Source organism: Prionailurus bengalensis, chromosome A2 (assembly GCF_016509475.1).
Source record: "Prionailurus bengalensis isolate Pbe53 chromosome A2, Fcat_Pben_1.1_paternal_pri, whole genome shotgun sequence".
Lineage (NCBI taxonomy): Eukaryota > Metazoa > Chordata > Mammalia > Carnivora > Felidae > Prionailurus > Prionailurus bengalensis.
Genome location: NC_057348.1, coordinates 5,869,858 through 5,894,543, shown reverse-complemented (window position 1 = coordinate 5,894,543; position 24,686 = coordinate 5,869,858). Strand labels below are relative to the sequence as shown.

Here is a 24,686-nt window from a genome sequence, read left to right as displayed (position 1 = left end):
TTGCAGAGGGGAAGGAAGTGGCCCACAGCCACTGGCAGCGTCAGAGAGAACGTGGCTGGCCCGGTTAGGGCGCGGGCTGTCGTCCCAGGTCATGGCGCGAACTCCTGGCCAGTGGGCAGGGTGATGTGCCAGCAAGAGCTGCGCATATAGCAGATGCTGGCTTCTCCTTAAGATCTCTGAAGTTGGCCTCATTTCCCCCATTTTCTAAGGCAAGGAAGCAAAGGCCCCCAGAAGTCGAGCCGCTCGAGTGCTGCAATGGGGAGACGGCTGCGGTATTTGCGAGAAGCGACAAAGCAGCTAGGTTCTCGCAGGCTTGCCGCAGGCAGGGACGACAGGGCAGGGAGTAAGGACAGGGATGCTTCAGGGCGAGGGAACGGCCGTGCAAACGTCAGGGGTGCAGAAGGGCGTGGAGGGTGTCATCCAGTCAGTTCTGCTTTGCAGAAAGATCCCTCTGACTGCAGTGAGGAGGCCACTGAGGCCGTCAAGAGAGACCACAGAGTCCCGAACCAGGCGACCCAGCAGGCGGGACTGCTGAGAAGCCAGGGGACAGGCTGGACAGGGCGTGGTGACTGTGGAATGGCAAAACCTGCCTGGTGGAGGATAAGGCGGGCAGCGCAATTCATTCCTAACCGCCTCGCTGTCTGCGCTCCCTGCGCTCCAAGACTATAGAGCAGGGCCCTTTGCTGCAGGTGACAGGGCCTTTGCTGTGCCAGGCCCACGGCGGGTGGACGGTCTGGAAAGGTTTCCAACTTCTGCGGTGGTCCTTTGTTCCACGCTCGTTGGGACCGTGCTGCGTGGCCTTCCTCCTGGTCAGTGGGACAGTCTCTCTCTTTGGAAGCTGATCTCTCTTCTGGAAATTTATTTGCAGTCATCAGCGTCCACGTGAGTTATGGGTAGAATGGTCAGTAGGCAGCAGGCGCACAGCCTGTGAGGCAATCAGGCCTTTCGAAGAACCGGGCCTGACCTGTTAGCACAACGGACTTAGCTATTAAATGCCTAGGACCACAATACTTTGGGGGCCCTTGCAAATGCTTCAGTTTCTTTGAAAATTAGAAGGAGAGGGGTGCCTACGTGGCTCAGTTGGTTAGGTGTCCGACTGTTGATTTCGGCTCAGATCATGATCTCGCGGCTTGTGAGATCAAGCTCCCAGTCGGGGTCTGTGCTGACAGCACAGAGCCTGCTTGGGATTCTCCGTCTCCCTCTCTCTCTGCCCCTCCCCCACTTACGCTGTCTCTCTCTCCCCCAAAATAAATAAAGAAAAAAATTTTTTAAAAAGAAGGGAAAATCCCCATAATCTAGTCTTTATATTATATTCACCTTTATGCTCCAACTCAGGTGTAATATTAAAAAAACAATTTTTTTTTAAGTTTTGTATTTATTTTAAGAGAGAGAGAGTATGAACAGGGGAGGGACAGAGGGAGGGACACAGAGAGAATCCCAAGCAGGCTCCACACTGTCAGTGCAGAGCCGGATGTGGGGCTCGAACTCACGAGCCATGAGATCATGACCGGAGCCGAAATCAGGAGTCAGATGCTTAACCGACTGTGCCACCCAGGCGCCCCAAATTTAACTTTTAATATATAGATATATTTTTTTCCTTTATGGATGATCAGACCCATGAAGGCCAAAGCACCCGGGGCCCCCAAAAGTCACAATGGGGTATGCTTTTAGCATATTTGGGGAGCCTTATCATCCTAGGGTCGGTCTTTGCAGTCCTGGGTAGTATTATCAACCCCCCTTCTGTTACCATGACCCAGAAAGGGACAGAGTGTCTACCAACAGACGCAGGATAAACCCGATGTGGTATGTCCATACAACGGAATAGTATTCAGCCTCAAAAAGAGCTGAAGTTTTGACACCCGCCACAGCACGGATGGGCCTGAGAACACTTGCTAAGCGAAGCAACGCACGGGGTTTCTGAAATCCACAGAGCTCCGAAAGGCAGACAGCCGTTCCCCTCTCCACATCCGGGCGGGCTTCAAACACAGACCTGATGGCCTCACCGCCCCTCCCCGCCCCAACCCCCCGGGCTTGAAATACCTTATGATACAGATGGAGAGATTTGCTCCAATGTGCAGAGTGTTTCTGGGGGGTCCACACAGGCAGCTCGAGGAAGGAGAAAGCTGGATGGCTAGGAAACTGGAGAGAGGAGGAGGTTCATTTGATCATCTTTGGGCCTTGCATGCTTTGAGCCATGAACATTACCTACTGAAAACGAACCTGGGGGAGGGGGCATTAGTGTTTAATAGAGACAGAGTCTCAGTTTGGGAAGATGAAAGTTCTGGAGACAGATGGTAGGGATGTTTGCACAACACTGAGAGTATATGTATTGCCACTGAGCTATGCACTCACAAATGTTTAAAATGGTGGTACCTGGCTGGCTCAGTGGGTGGAACGTGTGACTCTTGATCTCAGGGTCACGAGTTCAAGCCCCACATTGGATGTAGAGTGTACTTAATTAAAAAAAAATTTTTTTTAATGTTTACTTATTTTTGAGAGAGAGAGAGACACAGAGCATGAGCAGAGGAGGGGCAGAGAGAGAGGGAGACACAGAATCTGAAGCAGGCTCCAGGCACTGAGCTGTCAGCCCAGAACCCCACACGGGGCTCGAACCCACAAACTGCGAGATCACGACCTGAGCCGAAGTCGGACACTTAACTGATTAAACGAGGCGACCCTAAGATAAAATCTTTAATAAAATAAAATAAAATAAAATAAAATAAAATAAAATAAATTCTACCTTGAAAAAGGAAAAGTAGTTTGTTACTCACAGATCCCAGGGAGGGGGGCACGCACGCCAAGCGGGGCCACATGGGGAAGGACCAGGGTCAGTGAGGGGGTAGAGGGGGCGGGGAAATGTGGCTCAGAGCCTTTACTGTGGTTTCCCCGGGGAGGAGGGGGCGAGGTGGGGGAAACAGGGTTGGGGCTGGCTAGTTTGAATGACCTCAGCAGACTCTGCGGTGTCCGGGGCTGGCCCCATTGCCTGGACCAGGCCCTGGGGTGATGGGGCAGGGGTGGTGGCCCTGAGTGTGACAGGAGCCCACGGCGGGTGGGGCTGTGGACTCTGGATTAATGGGGTTGCGCGTGAAAGATAGTTTGGCAAGTTGTTTGCTAGTTCTAGGAATTCACCAGCCCTGGGAGGGGCGGGCTTTTCCAGTTCAGCGAGGGCCCCCCCCCCCCACCCATGACAGAGCGTCAGAATACAGAAAATAAAAGACACTTAAAAAGCAAGAAGAAGCAGCATTGTCAGGGGGCAGAGACCGGACAAGTGGAGCAGGGCTGGGGGCTGGGAGCCACCGTCTCCGTCAGGAGAGGGCATGTCCCAACACTTGGAGGGGGGAAAGCGGGAGGTTGGGGTTCATCAATGGCGGGACTGCATCTACCACCACCAGCCCCCCGCCCCTCCCCGCCACGCCCTCTGCCTTTGAGACTTCTCTGGAATGGAGGGGTCGAGGGAATTGCCAGGATAGAGCCTGGGATCCAGGCCGATGGTGCCGGCACTGCCGGGGCTCTGTCTTCCCTAGGCTTGTACTCACGGCTTCCGGCACATTCAGCCACGATCCGGGAGCCCTGCCCCACTGCCCTCAGATTCCCCCCCCTTCCTACTCCGCCAGTGGCGTCTCCCTCTTCCTCCCTCCTCTTACCCTTCCTGGCGCCACAGAACCTCCCAGGTTTCTTGACCCCCACCCAGATTTGGCCCAGAGTTCTTTCTGCACAGCAGCGTCAACCTGGCCTGCGGGGATTCACACGTGTGGTTGTGTAGTGCGGGTGTGTCCTTCCCACGCCTACAGCATCTTCCCTGACGATCTGCGATGAAGGCTCCGGTTTTGCTTTTTTGCTTCTTTAAAAATTTCCAATCCGTTGTGAAGCAATACACGGTTCTACTGTGTGTGGCCAGTGCACGCCTGGGGCGGGGGGGGGGGGGGCGGGCACTAGGTGTGCAACACCCATGTTAGCTTAGATCCTGGGCACGGAGCCATTTGAGAATGCACTTGAGGGGCTCCCGGGTGGCTCAATCGGCTAAGTATCTGACTTCGGCTCAGGTCATGATCTCACGGTCTGTGAGTTCGAGCCCCGTGTTGGGCTCTGTGCTGACCGCTCAGAGCCTGGAGCCTGCCTCAGATTCTGTGTCTCCGTCTCTCTCTGCCCCTCCCCTGCCCACACTCTGTCTCTCAAAAATAAACATTAAAAAAAAAAAAAAAAGAGAGAGAATGCACTTGAATGTCACGATGAGGTCAAGCTGCTTTACACACTTCTCAACATGCCTGCTCGAATCCTGTGCCTTTTTTTGTGTGTGGATCGACCTCAACCAGCATAGCAGGTGCTCTGTGAGGACGGGGTCCTTTTGGCTCATCTCTGTACTCTCAAACTGGCACATGGGATGGCTATGGGTTGAACTGTGTTCCCCACAAATTCCTATGTTGCAGTCCTAACCCTCAGCACCTTGGAATGTGACCTTATTGGGGTGCCTGGGTGGCTCAGTCAGTTAAGTGTCCGACTTCGGCTCAGGTCATGATCTCGTGGTTTGTGGGTTCAACCCCTTGCTTGGGATTCTCTGTCTTTCTCTCTCTCTCCCTTTCTCTCTGTCCCTTCCCTGTCTCTCTCAAAATAATTTAAAAATTTTTATCTTAAAAAAAAAGCAAGAATGTGACTTTATCAGGAAGTAGGTTCATTGCAGGTGGGATGATGTCATCCTGGAGTAGGGTGGCCCCAAATCCAACATAATTGTCTCTTTCTACAAGGGAAGTATGGACACAGACATGCACACAGAGAGACCCATGAAGATGAGGCCACCAGAAGCCAGGAGAGAGGCCTGGGACAGAGTCTCCCTCCCCAAAACCAACCTGCCCACACCTCCATCTCCGACTTCTTGCCTCCCGAACTGTGAGATGATAAATGTCTGTTTTCTTAAGCCACCCTAGCAAACGAATACATACATCTTCAGACAGCCAACCCATTTGGAGCCCTAAAGGGTGACCCCACCTGGGCTGAGCACCCACGGGTGACTCGGCTGGTTTCTCTCGTGTGCGTCACATCCTTGGCAGTTGAAACACCTGGGATGATTTTTCTCTTTTGATTGAAGGGAGATACACATAACAGAAAATTTGCCCCCCCCTTTTTTTTTTTCAGTTTATTTATTTTGAGAGAGAGAGAGAGAGAGAGAGAGAGAGAGAGAGCAGGGGAGGGGCAGGGAGCGAGAGAGAGAATCCCAAGCAGACTCTGCACCACCAGCAGTATGGAGCCCGATGCGGGGCTCGAACCCATGAACCTGGAGATCGTGACCTGGGCCCAAATCAAGAGTCGGACGTTTAACCGACTGAGCCACCCTGACGCCCTGAAGATTCGCCCTTTAAAGTGAGCAACTCAGTGGCATACCGCCACACTCCGCTGTTCTAGAACATTTCTGTCACCCTAAAACCTGTCCCCATGATGCAGCCGCTTCCAGTCTCTCTTCCCTCAGCCCGACAATGACTAATTGACTTTCTATGGATTTACCTGTTCTGGACATTTCTCATCCATGGAATCAGACGAGACGTGACCTTTGTGTCTGGCTTACTGCGCGCAGTGTGTTTTCTGGGTTCACCCGCGTGGTAGAGTGTCGGCACCTCACGCCTTTTTACTGCCGAGTCATACGCTTCCGCATGGATGGACCACCTATGGCTCTAAGATGATTTACACCGTGACTATGCGTGGACTGAATACAAGGATGGCTGGAAGGGTAGAGGCCATGGTGGGGGAGGGGCGCAAGTGGGCCAGAAGCCAGTGGGGAGTCGGGGGGGGCCCTGGGGGCGTGGGAAAGGAGGGAGGTGGGTGGTGACGGGGGGGGGGGGGAGGTGGGTGGTGACGGGGGGGGGGAGGTGGGTGGTGACGGGGGGGGGGGGAGGTGGGTGGTGACGGGGGGGGGGGGGGGGAGGTGGGTGGTGACGGGGGGAGGGCAGCAACTCCGACCTGAGGGCCAGCACGTGTGGAGCGGTGTGCAGCCGGGGCTGCTGGCAGAGGACAGCAGGTGGCGGAGGGACAGACAGCCGCGAGCTGACACCGGGCTCCTCTGGAATAAGAGGGCAGGAGGGGAGCGATCCCAGACTTACGGTTCCCCAGGGAACTGGCTCCTCCCCCGGCAGAGGGGGCTGGGCTGCAGGCTTCCTGCCTCCAGGCGCTCAGGGCCCAGGGCTGACTTCCCGGCCCCCTCCCCCTACTCCAGACTGCCTGCAGAGGCAGGGGCCCTCGGGTGGGCTGGGAGCCCAGGAGGCACAGTCCCCCAGGCCAACAGCCGGACTGGGGGGAAGCCCTGGGAGCCCCGTCGCGGCCCATCTGCCTTCTTTTGGCATCAACTACCGGCCGCCAGCAAACGCGCTGTGGATTTTCCCGTGCGTTTCCCCGGGACTGGAAACGTCTGGCTGCTGTAAACACCAGCGCGGCCGCGGGGTGCGGGGTCCTCCCCACCCGGGCACCACGGGCGAGGGAGTCTTGGCTGCACTGGGAGGCCTGCTGGCTGCCCACGGCAGGTGGTGCAAGACGCAGCCAGCTGGATGGCTTGGGTGGGGTGGGGGGGCAAGCGACCCCCGAGGACCCAAAGGACCCCGTGCTGTGCCATTGCCCTCTCAGAGTTCTTAGTACCTTTTTTTACACTTTAATTGTGGTAAAATACGCCTAACATAAAATTTACCATCGTAACCGTTAAATGTCCAGTTCAACGACATCAGGTACACTCACACTGTCGTGCACCCGCCCCTGCCATCCGTCTCCAGAACTTTCCATCTCCCCAGACTCTCTGTCCCCATGAAACACGGACTCCCCCCGCCCCCACCCACCCCTGGCTCCCACCGTCCGCTCTCTGTCTCTATGGATGGGACTCCTCTGGGGACCTCCTGTGAGTGGGGTCACGCAGGACAGGTCCTTCTGTGTCTGGCTTCTCACGCTGTGCAGGGTCCTCCGGGTCCATCCATGTTGTAGCAGGTGTCAGACTTTTTAAAGCTGAATATATTCCATTGCTTGAACCAGATTTTACCTGAATTTTTCTAGGTAAGCTTTACGCCCAACGTGGGGCTCAAACCCACGACCCCGAGATCAAGAGTCACACGCTCCACCGACTGAGCCAGCCAGGCGCCCCAGATCTGAGATTTTTGAACAAAGCGCATTTCCATTCTGCGCTGAGCCTCACAGATTACGTAGTCTGTGCTGTTGGCCACTGTCACGTGAAATCGAGCAGGAGAAATCCTTCTAGGTGACAAGACAGCTTGGTCAGTCTCCTCCCTGAAAGTCACAGAGCGGAGCTCAGTGGGGGGCACACGATGAACCCCCACTGCACTCGCTGCTTTGGGGGGGACCAGAGAAGGCCTGGTGACAAACCGTGGAAGGGGCCGGTCATGGGTTGGATTGTGTCCCCTGATGGGCATCCTGACCCCGAGGACCTCAGCACGTGACTTAGAGACCTTACTAAGGTCAATTGAGATGAGCTAAGATGAGGTCAATAGGGTGGGTCCTGACCCAATGGACTGAAGTCGTAGAGAGGGGCCATTTGGACAGACGGACACACACAGGGGAGACGATGTGAAGGCACAGGGGGACAGCCCCCCTTCCTCTGAGACTCATGCTGGGGACCGCGAGACCCCCGCCTGCCCACAGGATGCCGCCGGGGGTGGCTGGGATGGCCCTGTCCTCTCCTTCTGTCCCCCGCCCCCACTGTCCTTGCCAAGCTGCCACACCTTCCATCCGATTCCTGGCTTTTTGGGGATATAACCTGCACTGGGCAGGGTGGATCAAAAGCACCACGTTTTCCACACAATCTCTTTAAATTCAAAATGTTTTAAGACTGCAGCTTTGTGTGGCTGGAGGGTTTAAAAATAACTTGCTAAATACTGAGATTTTGTTCTTCAGTCACAAAAGCAGATGAGTGGAATGTTTTAAGATTAAAGAAAAATTACCAAACACACACACACACACACACACACACACACACTCTGAAAGCCTTTTGACAAAGCAGATTTAAGGTCTGTGCTTGCGTGGGTCCGTGGGTCCGGGCCCCAGATACCTCCACAGCTGACATGTTCCACCTCAGACCAGGTCTCTCGGGACGTCCTTATTTTCCACTGATGGTCCCCGGGGGACTGTGATCCCTCCACCTTGGACACATCCCTTTCTAAGAGTTCCTTTATTTACTCACTTCTAATTTTCACCTGGAACCGCCGTGCTGTGGTCCGTTTGTCTGTCAGCCCGGGCGTCCCCGGTCAGCACACACACCACAGATGCCCTATGAAAACCCTTGCGGTGGCCTTGGTGGCTCCCAGCCCTCATCCTGTCCAAACAACTGCCGAGAGAGGGCAGCCGCTCCCCGCAGGGGAGGGACGTGGGCACTAGTCCCCCTTCACGGCTGGCAGTGGCCTCGGCATTCGAGGCCCCCACTGCCTTTCCTCGGCCCAGCTTGCTGGGGAGGCCTGTGAACCTTGCAGAGGCAGACACACAGAGCAGCCCCTGACCCTCCCACTCTCACCCCCGCCCTGGGGAAAGGCAGTGTGCACGTCTACACCTGCCTTCAGAGTGTCTGCCCCAGAGCCTCTTGTTTGAGCACGTGTGACTCCCCTCAGGAGTCCCGTGGGCCTGGGTTGGGCACCCCGGCTTTCTGAGGGGCCTCTGTGGGAAATTCCTGGTTGCCGTGAGTTCGGTGTGGCAAGTCACATCATGCCCATCACGCCATCCGCACTTGGTGACGACCCATGCGGCAGTTTCCTTGGGACGTGGCAATTTTATTTATGTGGCCGAAACATTCATTTGTGGCTAAAAACTGGGAGGCAGCATGCCCTCCTGCCCTGGATTCCAGAGTCTTTCCCGAGGGGCCCCTGGTGGTCCTGGAGCTCCAGGCCCTGCACAGACTATTTCTGGAAACTTATGCTCACAAAACTAAGGGGCAGCCCAAACCTAGAATGCTCTATACCGAACTGGTAAAAACAAAAAACAAAAACCAAAAAAAAACCCATCAGCACTCATGACCTGTTTTCCAACCAGCTAAGCTTCAGTCATAACACTAAGAGTAACACCTCCCTCACAGGCACGTGCCCACGAAGGGCAGTGAAGTACTTTGCAAAGCGAACGAACGGCATGGCTAAGAGCTAAGAGTCGCGATCACGGCCCATCACCACCTTCCAGCTACTGGGAACTCTTGCCGGGTCAGCTAGTTCCCACTCCGATGCCCTCCCCTCCCCTGCTGCCCCGCCTGCCCGGCTCTTGGCACCCCCACGCAGGCAGGGGATCTTCAGGCTGGTTCTCCCTGGCATCTGCCAGGCCCCAGCCGTGGGAAAGCAGGGTGCGGACTTGGGGGAAATGCTCCCAGGCCGGCGCTACCTGTGGTGCAGGGCTCCCACGTGGCTTCCCAAGCCGGGGGCTGCCGCCGGTCAGAGGCTCCAGGCCAGTGGCAGAAGATTGGGGGTCGGTTCCCGGTACCCCACCCCCCAGGAAAAGACACCCTCACGTCACAACTTGGCTCTTCTTCTCATTGAACACAAACCGTGGTTTCCCAGACAACACCGGGGGCTGATTTTCTCCCTTCTCTTCTGGAAATCCTTTTAAACTGCGCAGAGATATTACTGAGGCTATAAGCTAAAAGACCCAAACCTCAAAAATGAAGGGATGCAGGCTCTCAGCACCTTAACCTTGAACGGAAAGAAAAACGAAAGCAGCCCGAGAGGAGAGAGTCTGGTGGCGAGAGCTCCCCCACTTTGCACACGGGGCTCCATCTCTCAGGGCCCCACATTCTGGGGTGAGGGGGAAGCGGAAGCCATCACCACAGGTGGGGGTGGGGGCTGGCAGGCTTCCCTAAGGCACTCACAGCCTCCTCTTAAAAACCTTCTGCTTGTCAAAGTGGGTCCCTGGAGCATGAGCATCATCAGCGGGCAGGGTGGGGGTGGGGAGCTCATTATAAATTCAGATGCTCCGATTCACCCCAGACCTGCTGAGGCCAAATCTGCTTTGAAACGAAGCTTCTGGAGAAGGTGGACACACGCTCTGGTCCAGCCAGTCCTGTGTCCCACACACGCGGAAGGGCTGATACCCAGATCCCTCCTCCCTGGTGACCAGGACGGCCCACACCCGAGAGGCTGCCCAGAAGCCCCAGGAGCTCCTGCTGGGAGCCCCAGGCTGGCCGCTGGGTCTGAGTAACCGAGGGACACCCTTGGAGCCACCTCCTGCTACAGTGCCACCCGCGGGACCACTTAGCCACATCTGGAGAAGAGCAAGATGGGTGGGCGTTACGGACCCCATTTCACAGAGGGGGCAACGGAGACCCAGAGAGTCGGTGGCTTGTCTGCACTGCACACCAGGGAGTGGGCAGAACCGGGATTCAGACTGCAGACTCTGACCCTAAGGCCCTCGAGCTCTGCTGTGCCTCCAGGGGAGTTAAAAGTCACTCTCCCGTCACCAAAGGAGATTAGTGTCAGAATGGCCACAGGGCCACGGGGAGGGGATGGACAGGCAACGCCCAGGGACAACACAAGGAGGCCCACAAACCTTTGAGAGAAGCGCTGGAGAAGAGAGGCCCCGGGTCTCGCAGGGGAGGGGGCTGGCTGGTGAGTGCGTCCAGGGAAGGGGCACACCCGGGCAGAGGCAGCGGGTGGTGGGGGAAAGCCCGTCACACAGTCGTCACACAGTCCGGGGCCTTCCCCTCTCCCCTCCCCCCGGGGGGCGGGGCTGCCCCAGGGTTCTGTGGCCTGGCACACAGGGGACAGCCTGGCAGGAGGCCGCCCTCGCTCACCTAGGCAGGAGGAAGTCACCCGCAGCCCCGGCCGGCGCCTCGCTCAGCTTGGCCGCTAACGATCACACACCATCACCCCCACACCACCACGTCTCAACGAGCCCACTTCGTTTATTACCAAAATAGCACAGAATTCCAGTCATGGTTAACATACAGTGTTTAACACGAACCTGATCCCTGCGGAAAGGTCGAAGTATTCGGACAGTCGAGTCACTGGGAAGCGTAAGCAACACCCCAACCCGATTATCGCTCCGTACTCCAAAAAATACGCTTTGAGAGCTTTGGAAGCTGAATTAAAATGTCTACACAGCTATGAACAATTGTTTAATAAAACGTTTTCATGTTTCCATTACATGTAAATATATCAATTTGGCATCTCTATAAAAACTCTGAAAATGGTGCAAAAGTGTCACTCTCTTCGAGAAAGCGGTTGACAGAAAATAGTCACACTTCACTAAAATTTTGAAAAACGGTCTTCTTTCAAAGCTTCCTTATTAAGCTGAAATCTTCTGGATTATCAAAATCTAGGTTTGCTTTTTCCTCCTAGAACACTAAAGAACATTTATTCACAAGGATAAAAAGGCAAATGGGGAGAGGGAGAACTGAGAAGGGCTTTGTTTTTGTTTTTGTTTTTTGTTTTTCCCTGAAAATAATAAAAAAAAGAGCTAGTTACATAAACATTCCTCAAAAGAACACAAGGGGATTCGTTTTATTGGTGGCTTTTGGACAGCAGTGTCATACTTTATTGAAAACAAACCCATGTAAAAACAAAGTTAAAAGGAAAGATGGTACCTGAAAAATAAATTATTTCATATAAAACAAATCAATAACTTAAAACACGCTAATATACAAAACGTCTGCCCGTCTACTGCACAACACGGGAGCCAGCTGGTCAAGCACCCCGCCCCCCAGAGCAAGTCACTGTAAACGCAACGTTACACGGTAAAGAGGCGGCCCCGCCCAGCGGACGAGCCTGGTCTCCTGGCGGAATGCAACACAATCCTCGCAAAGCCGCTGCTCGAACCATCCGTGAGCCTAACTTGGGTCCCTGCGGTGCCCTACAAGTAACTTGTTGGGTTTTTTTGTTTGTTTGTTTGTTTGTTTGTAATGACCAAGCGGGAAACGAAAAACGATGTCCCCAAAAGGCTGTGGGAAAATATGCGATACAATCATTAGAAGTCAGAGGCAAATGAAAAGGTTGGGAGATGTGAACCTTACAGGGCGGCTGTGGGGGGGAGGGCGGGTGTCCGGGATTCAGGGTCTATCTACGGCTATTGCAAGCGAGGGTCAGTTATCAATGCCACTCAACGGCAAGCACTTGGGACTTGAGTTGGGGGCCGGGCCTGGGAATCTGACGGGCAGCGGGAGGTGTTTCCTGAGGAGCTGCCTCAGGTCCCAGAGGTGCCAGAGGTCCTGGGAAGGCGGGAAGGATTTCAGGGGGAGGGCTGGGGAAGATAGACCTTTGGCAGCTTATTCTTTCTCTCATCCAACCCAGGGAGGCTGCAAAAAGCACAGAGAAATAAAGCCAGGCTGGATCAGATGTGAAAACACAACAGCTAGGTGACGTTAACTTTGATTTTCAAGTCCGACAGCAGACTTGGGGGTCAGTCAACAGTCCTAGTGTGGGAGCAAACCAGGACAAGTTATTGCCAGGAACTGTCTTCAGGTTCATCGACTTGTCTGATCCAGCAGGGACCGCCCCCTGCCCGGCTGCCAGCTCAGAGAGCTCCCTACAGCAGCACGGTCCGGACCCTGCGCGCTGGGTTTCCAGCACTAACGCCAAGCGCAGACTCTCAAAGGTTAAGGCAGCTGCCCTTGGCAAAGGGAAAAGACTCACCTTCGGGGAACAAAGAAGGTGGAGCCCACACAGCACCATCTGCCCACAAGCCAAGAAAGCCCGTCTTGCAGCTATTCTGGCAAGATGGTGGCAGTTGGGGGGGGGGGGGCAGGGGGCGGGGAAGGGGAAGGGGAACCCAGTCACAGGGCGTGCGACTAGAGGCACAGCCAGCGTAGAAAACCACAGCTTGGCATATTACAATGAAAAACTAAAGAAGGGCAGAGCCAGAGCGTAAAAAATGAATAATTCAACTGGAACCAGGTTCACAAATCTGGGAGCTTCTCAGCAAACAACTATCAGGGGAAGTTACGCAGGCCAAAAGAAAATTCTATCAAAGCCTCTTTGGTGTTTGTGTACCAAACCAAACTTTCGATAAATTAACATCATCTACTTTTTATTCTTTTTCATCAAAATTCCCAAATAAAAGGAGAGCACTCATTTTGCGAAATACAAATGTGATAGATCTATGTAAAAAATTTTTTTAAAAAAGTTTCTTTTGGATCCCGACTTTTAAAAAAATGGGATCTTCCTTTTGCAAACAAGCCTGAGGAAGATCTAATGGGACTTTTCGGACACAGGGCCAACATCTGGTACCTCGATGGGAGTGACAATTGCTTTTCAGGGTTAAGTCACAGGTCAAAAGTGAAATCCTTCCACACAACTTGCAAAGTAACACTCCCAAAGAAATGCACTGGGGTTTTAGCTAGAAGGCTGTTTAAAGAGTGGAGACCACGTAAAAGGACAATTTTACCCCTTGGGCCGCTTTCAAAGGCTCATTTCCTCCACCTCCTCCTCCTCCTCCTCCTCCTCAGTGCCAACATCAGAATAATCAATATGGTCCAGATAACAGGGAGGGGAGGGAAATGCCAGTGCTGGCTTCGAGCCCACTGTCTTTCACAGTTTACGCTTCCGACGGGAATCTGAGTAAGAAATCCAACACTAGTGAGGGCAGGCAGGAATGTGTGTCAAGGAAGAGACCAAAGGGTCACTTTCGGAATTGGGAATCTCACCTTCGCAGAGAAGATGCTTGGCCCAAGGCTAGCGCAACCTGAAAGGCATATTCTTCCAGGAAAACATCCCGGTCTGTGGTGAAGGGCGCTCTGGGGTGGACAGAGTGGGGACCCACTCTGTGTCAAATCCAGACAAACGGGCCTTGGTTCTGGGTTCCAGAAGGGGGCACGTAAGCTGGCTTTGACTCAGGGTCTGGAAACTTCTGCTGGGGGTGAGATGGGGCAGGGGGAGGTCCTCCGTGGCACGTGGCCAACTCATGAGAAGGCCTCAAGGTATGCACTTGGCCCTTCTGTGGGAAGAGAACACGGCAACATCTCAAGTTGGGGAGGACGATGCAAGCGGTCGGCAGGCCCTCAACGGAGTCTGAGGGAAACGGGGAGCCTCAAACTGTCCGGGGGCTTCTCAGAACACTGACCTGCTCTGGAGAAGGCTGTGCCCAATTTTTTCCACTTAATAAATAAATAAATAAATACATAAATAAATAAATAAATAGGTAGGTAGGCAGGTAGATAAATAGATAGATAATGCCGCAATTCCATGATACCGATCAACGAAAACTGCCCACTGGTACCCGTTTTTAGCCTTTTGTAGAGACTAAAAACTGCTGGTACTGAGTTCCCCTGTTTCTGGTCCTCTCTAAACACCAGACAGTTATGAAAGTCAGCTCACACTCCGGAGGTGCCTGGAGATCTGGCCCTGCCCCTTCTCAGGCTCACTCTCTGCCTCTCCCTACCGGCTCCCCCGTTTTAAAACTAAGTGCCATCTGTGACTGTGCACTCCTGCGTCACAGATGTGCAAATGCTTGGTCTCCAGGCAAGTTTTTGTTTCTTAAGGACTTATAAATCCTCCCTGAATGCTGGCCATCTGTACCTTAACCTAGCCAAAAAGAAAGAAAAGGTAAAATAAAAAACAAAACAAAATTCGAGCAAAACAAAATCAAATTTAATGGTCTTAAATGCAAAAGTAAAAACAAACAAAAAACACAAAAAAGCAAAAGAAAATTAACAGAACAGAACAACCCAAAATGTCAAGGCAGTTATGAAGAGAACTTGGGAGGGTTAATCTTTAAAACTACAAATCAAAGGGGTATTTCTCTCGTTGTTGTTAATAGATAACTGGCAAGAAGTAAGTACTTTTCTGCTGAGTGTTCATACGAAAGCAAAGTTTCAAAACAAAATCCGACTAAAATAGAAAACAAAACAAAACAAAACAAAGTCTAGCGCTCACGAGAAGGGATGCGAGAAATACAATGCTCAAATGTTTCTGGGGTCATAAAATATGGAGCGGTCTTCTGCACCTGCGCCGTGTGAAATGCTCTGGGGGACTGGCGAAACGATGGGGAACGCCGGTGTCCGATGTGCGGGGCACCGTGCATGCCGTGTGTGGACAGAAATGCGGGATGTCAGGGTAGCAACACATCCTCGGGCGTGCCGGGAGCTAGGTCTGACTGGGGAATATACTGGAGTTTCCCGGAAACTCTTTGGTCCGTTCCCACTGGCGCCTGGGCTTTAGGAGACCTGTTCGAGTCCTTCCGTGGAGGGCCCAACGTGCGGCCCCCCTTCCCCAGCGGCGGCCCCCCCCCCCCCCCGGCGGGCACCCCTGCAGGGCCCGGGGCTGAGGGAGCAGGAGGTGGCGATGGCACCTGCTCGGGAAAGCAATTTCCCGTCAACCAAAAGCAGAAATCGCTTAAAAATGGTGAAGCGGCTGAGGAAAGCACACACTCAGCATCTGTCTAACATCTTTAGTCTGGAAACTAGAACTAAAAGGTCAGGTCTTTTTTTTTTGTTTGTTTTTTGTTTTTTCCTTTTTCTGTTTTTTTTTTTTTTTTGTTTTTGTTTTTTTTTTTAAATCCAGTTTGTGGAGACACCGAATGAAATGAGTGTTAGACAGTCTTAGAGGGTAAAGCATGCTTCAGGTTCACCACCGTCCCGAGGGACTGGTGAGTCAATGCAGTCTACTTAGATTTCTGTTTAATATATATTTTAAAGGAAATAACTTAAGAAACTTAAATTGGTCTAACATTGTGGGATTTCAAACATTTGAACATGTCGGTTGCATCCCCGAGTATAAAAACCTCTTCACTTCTCATTTAGACTAGGACAAACACTTGTGAAAATTGGCGCAAAATGAGTTGTACACTAACAAAAAAGTTTCAACTTCTTCACTCTTAATTATCTATTCCGTACAAAAAAAAAAGCATGAGCGAGTTATTTGTGGGACTTGTTGGTTTTGAAGGAAACCTGTAAGATTTTGTCCCCCAGGCGGTAGCCGTTCAGACTTGCTATGGCCATGGCGGCTTCTTCATAGTTTGTCATGGTCACAAAGCCAAAGCCTTTGCACTTGTTGGTGTTGAAGTCGCGAATCACTTTCACATTGGTGACCGCCCCAAAGGGGCCAAACATCTGCCAGAGGATCCCCTCATCGGCGTCCTGCCCGAGGTTGTAGATGAAGATGCACCAGCCCGAAGACGCGTTGCTCGGGACATTGACACCAGAAAGCCCACTCATGTGATCTACACCCATAGGGGAGAACCTAGCAAACAGAGAGCACAGCATGCAGGTCAAGGTCATGCAGGCCGGCGCGCCCCCATCCGTCACGGGCAGGAATTCAGCATGGGGGGAGGGGGCTCCCTGCACTACAGGCCGTGGACCCTGGGGAGAGACACTTGTTGCCCAGAGGGTCAGAGCCTCGACCAGCTTCCCTGGGAGCCATGCTCCCTCCAGTACCTTCCATCACTGGGGGTGGGGGTGGGGGGAGTCCCAGGCTTCCCTAGCTGAATGACAGAAGCTTCTCCGCGTCCTCTCGGGTGTTGTTCCACCCTCGGACCTCCCTGGAGGAAGCTCGATCCTCATACTCTATGCCTCCATGTGTGTGTACATCAGGGAGTGGGGGGCAGGATTTTTTTTCCTTTTCTTTCTCCAAATTTTCTATCTTGGCTGCCCCTGCTGGAGGGTCCCAGGCAAGCACACCCCTTGAAGGGCCACCGCAGGGCACAGGGAATTCCTTCCCACAGCTCCAGGCGACCTTCCGCTGCTGGCTCATGGCATCCCAGAAGCAATGCCTGCGGCCTGCAGGTCTGCCAAGCTGTACCAAAAGTGTGGGCCTCTTTCCAAAGCAACGCTTCCAGCTGCATAAAAAATAAGCCTTCTACAAATGTGTGGCCACTGCAGTAGGACTAAGGGAGAAGACAAAATCGTTACTGAAGCCACACAGCCCTCTGAAAGGCTTCGGAAATTAAAAAGTAATGGCCTTAGGATCGGCTTAAGACTACCCAAGCGTGACAGAGCGTCTGGGGGGCCGCACCGTACAAGAAACAAGAAACATGACCTGCTCTAAAATAAAACCAGGCTTCGCGCTGTGGGGCTGACCCAGGGGTAAGCAGGTGCTTTCAAGGGCCATCAAGAGATTCATTCTTTTGACGGACATAACAACAAGACGGACCGACCAGCTCCCCAGGTGCAGCCCACTTATCCAGGGGATCTCTTCAAGGCAGGTATGGAAGAATCAAGACACATCACTGGCCATGGCTTTGAATGTACGGGAGGAATTTTAAACAGCTTGCATCAGGAGATCGGAGTTGGTTCAATGACTCCAGTGGCTTGTTAGTGGTCTCGACTCAACAGGGACCACAGTGGCACCGATGGGGGTGGGTAAAGGCACCCTTGTATCTGTGTGACATTAAGCCAAGCTGGTTTTCAATAAAAACTGGAAAGACGTTCTGACTTTAACGGACCTGTCCCCCCCTCCAGTTTTGTGGAAAACCAAATGTGGGTCCGAGTTAAACTAGCTAACCCGAATCGTCATGTACCTGTTATACTGAAAATAACCTGAAGTCTTACCTTACTATTTTCTATTGACGTGATTCTCATTCCTATTAATTATTGTTAGTTGGTTTCTCCCCTGCTAACTGGAGCTGATTTCTTTCATCCTGGCTGCAGTGAAACCTACCTCCCATTCTTTTCTCTGATGTACAAAGGAGACCTGAGCCCTTCTTGAGTATTTGGGGGGGGGGGGGGTCTTTCCTGCTGTGAGATGCAGACTGCACACTCTCCCCTCGGCTGGGCCTCTCTCCCTCTTGCTCTCATCTTAGTCCTCCTTCCAGTGGCCAGTCTTTCCTCACACCTTTCCTGCCATCCTTGCTTCCCTCTGTCTCTCCTCGAGGTGAGCCTCTAATTGTCAAGACCCCTTTCCTGCCTGGCCAGCAGTGTTGGCTGCTCTGGTCCCCTTTCTTTTCTGTTCCTCCTTCCTGTGACCAAAGTCCCCCCTCCTCCCGTACCCTCTTCCCTGCTCATCCAGTCTGGTTACTGGGAACCTGCCGGACGCTGCCATCCACACGTCCCGCCTGACCAGCAGTGACACAGATTATGTCAGCTGGCCTTCAAACATGGATTTACCTCACTTCCATCCCAAGACGCTTCCCCGGTCTCTGTCTTTAAACTAGAAAAGCCAATGAGGGAAGGCTAGCTTTGGAACCTGAGCCGAGTTGAGAACTCTGCGTTGCTAGACGCTGAAGACAGTGCCTCCCCAGGGGGCCTCTGTGCAGGATTTTGCCCAATCTCTCCAAGACAGAGATGGGAAACCTGCAAAGTCGCAGAGATAAAGATCCCTAACATGCCTCACGCCACTGATGGAGGTTTTGACAAAAACAAAAACCAAGTGGCCTGGAAATCGGGGCTGCCACTGCTTGTGAGGCGGAACACGCCCGATTTTGGAGCCCAAGTTCCTGACCCTCATCGTCTCTGTTCTCCTAGAGCCTGGCAACTGGAGTCATTTTCAGTCTGGAAAGACGAGGGAATGTCAGAAAAACCTTTCGCCTCCAGGACAGGGCTTTTAAAACAGAAGCCGTGTGATATTTAGAGATGCAGGTGAGCGCCCAGGTAGGTGAGTGAGAGGGCTACCTGAGGGCTGGGAGCAGGGGCTGCGCGCCGAGGAGGAGGGCAGCTCTCCCCTATGCACACCCGAGGCTGCATCTTCTAGCTGCTACACTCATGGCCCCGAGCTCCGGCCACTGAACACGGGGCCCTGGGGCGCTATGTACTCTGCCCCCGGCGGGGGGCGGGGGGGGGGGGGGGGGGGGAGACGGAACCACCTTTTGGATTCCACTTCAGGCAATGCTCGGATGGACACAAATGCCTTTCACACAGACACCTTCCGATGGGGGCAGGGGCATGAAGACACAGTGATTCCTGGCGCGGCTTTCTGACCAGCCGGTGGACCCGGCCGGGCCCGCGGTGGGAAGAGCTGGGTTGATGAGAGCGCCGCCTCCCGACCCACCTGAATCTCTGCGCCTGGTGGTGAACAGGGCCTCCGAACCGTCTGGCCGGCGAGTGGTAGAGCTGGGAGAGCAGCGCCATGTTTTTGTTCTGGTTGGGGTTGGCTGCAAACTTCACTGTAATGGGCTCGGAGGAACCTGGGGGTTTATGACCATTGAAACTGGTAATTGCCTCTTCTGCTTCCGAACGTTTGTCAAACCGGATAAACGCAACCCCTCTGGACAAACCTTTTTAACAAACCAACAAAAACGGAGTTAGGGGAGAAAATACAAGGAGTTTTAAAACTGAAAAGCAAAAGCGAAGTCAGTCAGCTATGGTTTCAAATCAGGTAACGAGGCAAACAAAAATGAAGCCTAAACATGGAAATGAACGAATGAACTTAAAAAAAAAAACAACAATGACCAGCAAGATTAAGCTTTCAGACGTCCTTCTGAGTTGAAGCAGCAACTACACAGCCTCAGTGCCAACAGACATTCTGGTGACAGATGTCCCAGACAGACACCCCAGCCTCTTACAAAAAAAACCATGCTGGAGGAGAGGACACCCTCCATCGCTCTCAGCGCCCACCAGGTAGGGTCTGCAGGGTTCTCCCTGTGCTCCGGGGCCCCGCGGCCTGCCCTGTGAACAAGGAGTGACGGTGGCTCGTGTAGCCCAGCCAGGCCTTTGTAGGCTGTCCCCGCCCAGGCCGGCCTGACGGAGTCCCTGCTCACTCAGCCTTTACCATCCCCAGAGGGGACAGAGTCCAGTGAACAAGCCTCGGCCCACAGCCCTCTCCTCCTCCTGCCCTCACCTCACTCACCTTTGGGATGTTCCACTGTTAATGTCCTAGGACTGCCTAGAATCGAGTGAAGCCCCTCGCTCTCCCCCAGAAAACTGCTCAGGTGCACACAGTGGTGCTGCCACCTGCCCGCAGACTCCCCGCAGGTTAAGACTCCCTGCCTGGGGCCCACACCAAACCTGTCCTTGTTCCCGAGTGGGAAGGGCCGGGGCCCCCTGCCGTGGTGTCCAGCTGCCTCATAGACTGAGCCACCTGCAGTCAAGCCCTGGGTCCCTGCTGTAACCCAATCCCTCGACAGAGCAAGAATGTGGACCGGGACCAGGCTGCCTGAGATCCAAGGCCCTGCTGAAGGTCTGGCCAGCCCAGCATGGGTTCGAGACCCGCACAAACCGGGCAGAAGAGGGGTTTGGCCATCCTCCACCCTAATCCATCCATGTTCTAGGCCTGGGAGGAACGATGACAACTGTCCCCTGCAGAACTAGACGAACAGGGTGGGGCTGGGGAAGAGGCCTGGCTCCTTCTCCTGGGAAGAACAGGGGTCAGGTGGGAAGATCAAAATGCAGTGGAGAGGTGACAGCCGAGGGCAAGTCCTGGATGTGCCCTGGTGGGGGGACTGTAGCAGACAGCCCTATCCTGCACATTCTCATCCGGACTGCCAGTTATAGCCTGCTTGAGGTCACGTTTCCTTCTCTAGACAAAGGCCTTCGGCTCCCAGTGCATGACAATTACCAAAGCAGGACAGCCCAGGATCTGGGGGGTCACCAGCTAAGTGAGCACACCAGATGCCCCCCCGCTCCAAGCAGCTTCATCTCCCACACCTTTCTTTACCCCTTCCCAGAGTCCCACCAAGTGCCCCACGATGGGCACAGGATGTGGGTCTCCCCAGCTGGCCCAAGGGCCACAGAGGGGCACAGAGAGGCTCAGGCATGCCAGGTGGGATGCTGAAGTGACCAGTGTCACGGTGAGAGGCATGGCCGCCCACTGTGCACCTAGAATCCCATGCCTGGGCCTGGGCCCCATTCAAGCAAGTAGACAGCAGTCAGGGAGCCTCGGACCAAGGAATCTCAGTCTACAACTGTAACGCACAGTGGACACTCCATGGTGAGTCCAAAAGCACGTATCCCAGCTCACCCAACTGGGAACCTGCCCCTCCTGGTCTCCCCCCAGTACAGTGCCCTGGGAGGGCACACAGCTGCCCCCAGTGGCTTCAAGGCTGCCTCCATCTGGGCTCCACGATCATTTAAATATATATAAATTTAAAATTCACCAAAGACACTCATTGAATTCATGAGATCCAACCTGACAATTCACACGTGTGCCAAGAAAATTCTAGAGCCTCAACTCATTTTCAATTTCAGTTCAGAAGGAACACCTAAAAACACACACTCAACACACACTGTTTTTATTTACTCTTGAACAGCATGAATGGCACCTTTGACAGACAGACGCCTGAACGGGTATTTAACTTCAGGCAAAACACTGACAGCTGTCTCTGGCTGGCTCTGGCAGGAAGCTGCCCTCGGGGAGAAGGTTCCATCCTAGTGATAAGGACCTTGAGATGGAACAGAGGAAAAGTGTGTGTGCCGTGTGGTTTCCCTGTTTGGTTTTGTAAAATGACTTTCAAATGGAAACCGCCCAAGTGAAACGAAGACAACCCAAGAGAGAAAATGTCAGCGTGAGGGAGAACATGTTCACTAAATGATCTGATGAGTAGACACCCTTTGAAGGGGGCCTGTGGTGGTGTTTTTTTCCCCTCTACTGTTTTTAGAATCAAGAGTAGAGGTCAATCAATGGCATGATCTCCAGATGAGTAACCTATAAGGTTCACAATTAAAACAGGTAAGAAAACAAAATTTAAAAATTAAGTTCTGTCAGCCATTAAGTTTTTCCAAGAGCGATGCCCCATCCCTTTAATGCTACAAGGCACATCATATGGAAGCAAACTGGACCCGCACACCCGCCAGCATTGCTAGTCTCTGCCCTCGTCCCCTGGGACTCCTTGGGTCCCAGCAGAGAAGCCCCGCTGGTGGCCCCCTCTGGAGCAGAGGACAGAATGAAGTCCACAGTCCTGGGGGTCCACCGTTCTAACTCCCCAATTCAACACCCCAGGCCTGGACAGGGAGCCCCAGGGACTCCCTCACATTTCCCCTCCTTCTGGCCCTCACAAAGATTCTGAAGACAGTCCCTCTGCTGTTCAGCAGAGGCTGGTGGGATGCCTGAGAGAGCATGAAGCGCCCATGGACGCCACTCTGAGTTCATGGCTGAGCCCGGGGGGCAATCCTGGTGTCTAAGAGACACCAGCCCTACAGAGGGAAAGGAGACCAAATGCCCCACAAATGGCTGAGGGGAACTGTCTGCATAAGTGACCTCCCTCAGGGTGGTGAGAGCCACTGGGGAAAGCTAGATGTCCGGGGTGGGGGTGTTCCTGGAGACAGCCAGCTCCACTCAGTCATGCTGGGCTGGACAGAGACAAGTAGAGGCAAAGCGGTATGTATGACAGGTAGAAAAGGAGGGCGATGGAAACAGAATGTGGCCCAGCGTGGTCATACCATCCGGGTCCCCAGGCAGCCCACACAGGTGCTCCTATGCAGATGGGGCTGAGGACAAACACATACACTGACTAGCCCACTGCATTGTTCCTTCTCAATTGGCGCTTGAAGGTGAGTACGGGGGGCTTCAAGGACCCCAGGAAACTGTCCTGGTGTGGACCAAAGGGGTTGACACCAAGTAAACAGGATCCTCGCCCTCACCCCTCTCCCCGCCCCAGAGCACAGCTGCAGAACAGAGGCCGCGGTGTGGTCCTTGTCCCTCCGGCAGAGCCTGGTGTCAGAGTGGGCATCTGCACTAGGCACGGGGCTACCTGGCGAGCTGCACCTGTGGACCACACTCCAGAAGGCTCCCCTTCCGCTCAGGCCTCCGGGGACTCGAGCTGCTTATGCCTCAGGACTGCAGCCTGGGCAGCAGGGCCAGCAGATGCAGAGCTCAGCTTCCAGAGGAGGGGTGGAGAAGGGAGGGCGAGTAGTGAGGCTGTCCACCCCAAAGCACACAGCTCGGAGGGACAAGGACGACGTGTGTGCATCTCCACCCCCATCTGTCACAGGCCAGGAGGGCCCAGCCCACCTGCTCTCTGGGATCTGCTTTGCAGCCTCCTAGGGGCGCCGCTGGCCTCTTGGAAGGGAGTCACCTCACAGTTATGACTCCCTGGGACCAAACTACCCAGTGTTTGTTTTCACATCACAGCCAAGGGGGGCGGGGACATGGAAGAACATGAACATCAAACGCAGATCATTCTAATGGCCTCTCTGAGCTCCGTGAGCGGTTTGTCAACAGATTCCCACTCCTGGTTGGGGCAGAACAGAGGAGTCCTACAGCAGGTGTGGCCCAAGCTCACCTCTCCCCAGACAGAGACAGGCACGGGGCTTGACAGCAGATGTCCTGACCTCAGTGCCCAGGCCAGTGGGGTGGGCAGGCTGCACGGTCAGGACTGGCACCAGCCTCCTGCGCGGGGCTCTCCCGGGGGCAGGTGAGGGGCCTCCGCTCGGCTGTGTCTGATGGCCTCGTGCAAGGTCCAGAGCCCAGGCTGCTAATGTACTGGGCTGAGGTGACCTGACAGGGGCTGGCGAAGTGGCCAGGCTGGTCAGTGAGGGGAATTTACTGCCTTGAGCTCTCTGAGCTTTGAATGGGCTACCCGAGGGAGACATCCAAATCACGGAGATGACAACAGCTCCTCAGAAGCAGCTACCTGTGGCTTCGGGCCAGTGAAAAGTAGGGACTCTGGGTCATGAGCGAAGACTGTCCCACACCGCACCCCGAGTGCCTAAGAGCTGCCGCAAACGGCTGACTGGTGGCCTTTCCGCCCGTTCACAGGCCAGGCTGGGCCATCTGGGTGCTTGAGGAAAGGTGCCAGGATCTCTTGGTGTTTTCACCATAAAATGCATCAAACTGCATCCTCCGTCCCCGGACTCGTAAAACAAAAGTCAGTGTCTCCTCATTCTGATTCTGTGCTCCCTGGTGGAAGAACTACTGACGCTGAGAATCAAGCAGTGATTTGTCTTCCTGGAAACTCTGGAGTCCGTCTGGAGGAAAACCTCACCCACATCTGGGCCACCCACCGTACCTGTGGTCTGATCCACGAGGACCCGGGAGTTGATGATTCGCCCGAACCGAGAGAACATATCCTCCACATCCTTTTGGGTCATGGTCCTTGGGAGGCCACTGATGTACAGGTTGGCGTCTTTGATGACCTCTGAGCTCGGGCGGGCATACGACACCTTGAAAACAAAACCACTTTCTGGGGTTAGGGCAGGTGTGTGGCCAAAGCATCGAGGGAGACGGGGTTAGACTTGGGGGGCGAGAAAAAGACACCCTTCTGGTGAGAAATCATTCCAACACTCACCATCTGCGGCAGCATGCGTGAGAGCTCACGCGGGCCAAGCCACGAGCCAGATGGACACCCCGTAGCATTTTCTCACCTGGACTTCACGCCCCACAATGAGGCAGACATAGTCTTAATTTCAAAGCTGAGAGACTGAGGGCCCACGGGTGGCTGCAGACAGGGCCAGGACTCAACCACAGCCGTCTCTCCTACTGTGGCCTCTCCCTTCTCTGGACAGTGAAGAGCCCAAAGGGCAGCAGGCAAGGGAGCTGGGTGCTGCTGGGGGGGGGGGGGGCGTGCGGCGACACCACCTGCCAACAGGCAAACCTACCAATGGAGCCCACGGGGGACCCTGGGGTGCTGGGGAGCCCTCAGTCTAACACTCAGTGTTTGACGTTAAATGACTCCATACTTTTTGGGGTTTTGTTCTGCAAAACCGAATAAACCCTGCAAGGAACTTCTGTAGCCACTCAGATAAGACGGTAGGTGTGTGCACTAGACGCGGGAGGCTTCAGGGGCTGATGGCAAGATAGGCCTTGGTGCCTTCCCAGGTCAGCGTGATGGCTGTGGATGGCCATGGACCGTGCAGGCCAGCAGGGATGGGAGGGGCGCCTGGGTGGTTCAGTTGGTTAAGTTGATTTCAGCTCAGATCATGATCTCACAGGCAT

General features: G+C 54.0%; 1 protein-coding gene and 1 non-coding gene across 2 annotated transcripts in view; both read right to left on the bottom strand.

Annotated features, from left to right (window-relative positions):
• Nucleotides 1–7,033: 7,033 nt before the first annotated feature.
• TRNAK-CUU lies at nucleotides 7,034–7,106 on the bottom strand. The gene has a single exon. It is a non-coding gene; the product is annotated as a tRNA-Lys (tRNA).
• A 7,406-nt stretch (nucleotides 7,107–14,512) lies between these two features.
• The window catches only part of ELAVL1 (ELAV like RNA binding protein 1), a 39,478-nt gene continuing 29,304 nt past the window's right edge, over nucleotides 14,513–24,686 (bottom strand). The window contains exons 4-6 of the mRNA XM_043586442.1: nucleotides 23,761–23,914; nucleotides 18,867–19,092; nucleotides 14,513–16,124 (exon numbers count right to left, since the gene is read on the bottom strand). Of these exons, the coding sequence (XP_043442377.1) occupies nucleotides 15,800–16,124; nucleotides 18,867–19,092; nucleotides 23,761–23,914 (705 nt within the window). The 3' untranslated portion in view covers nucleotides 14,513–15,799. The remainder of the gene's footprint in view (nucleotides 16,125–18,866; nucleotides 19,093–23,760; nucleotides 23,915–24,686) is intronic.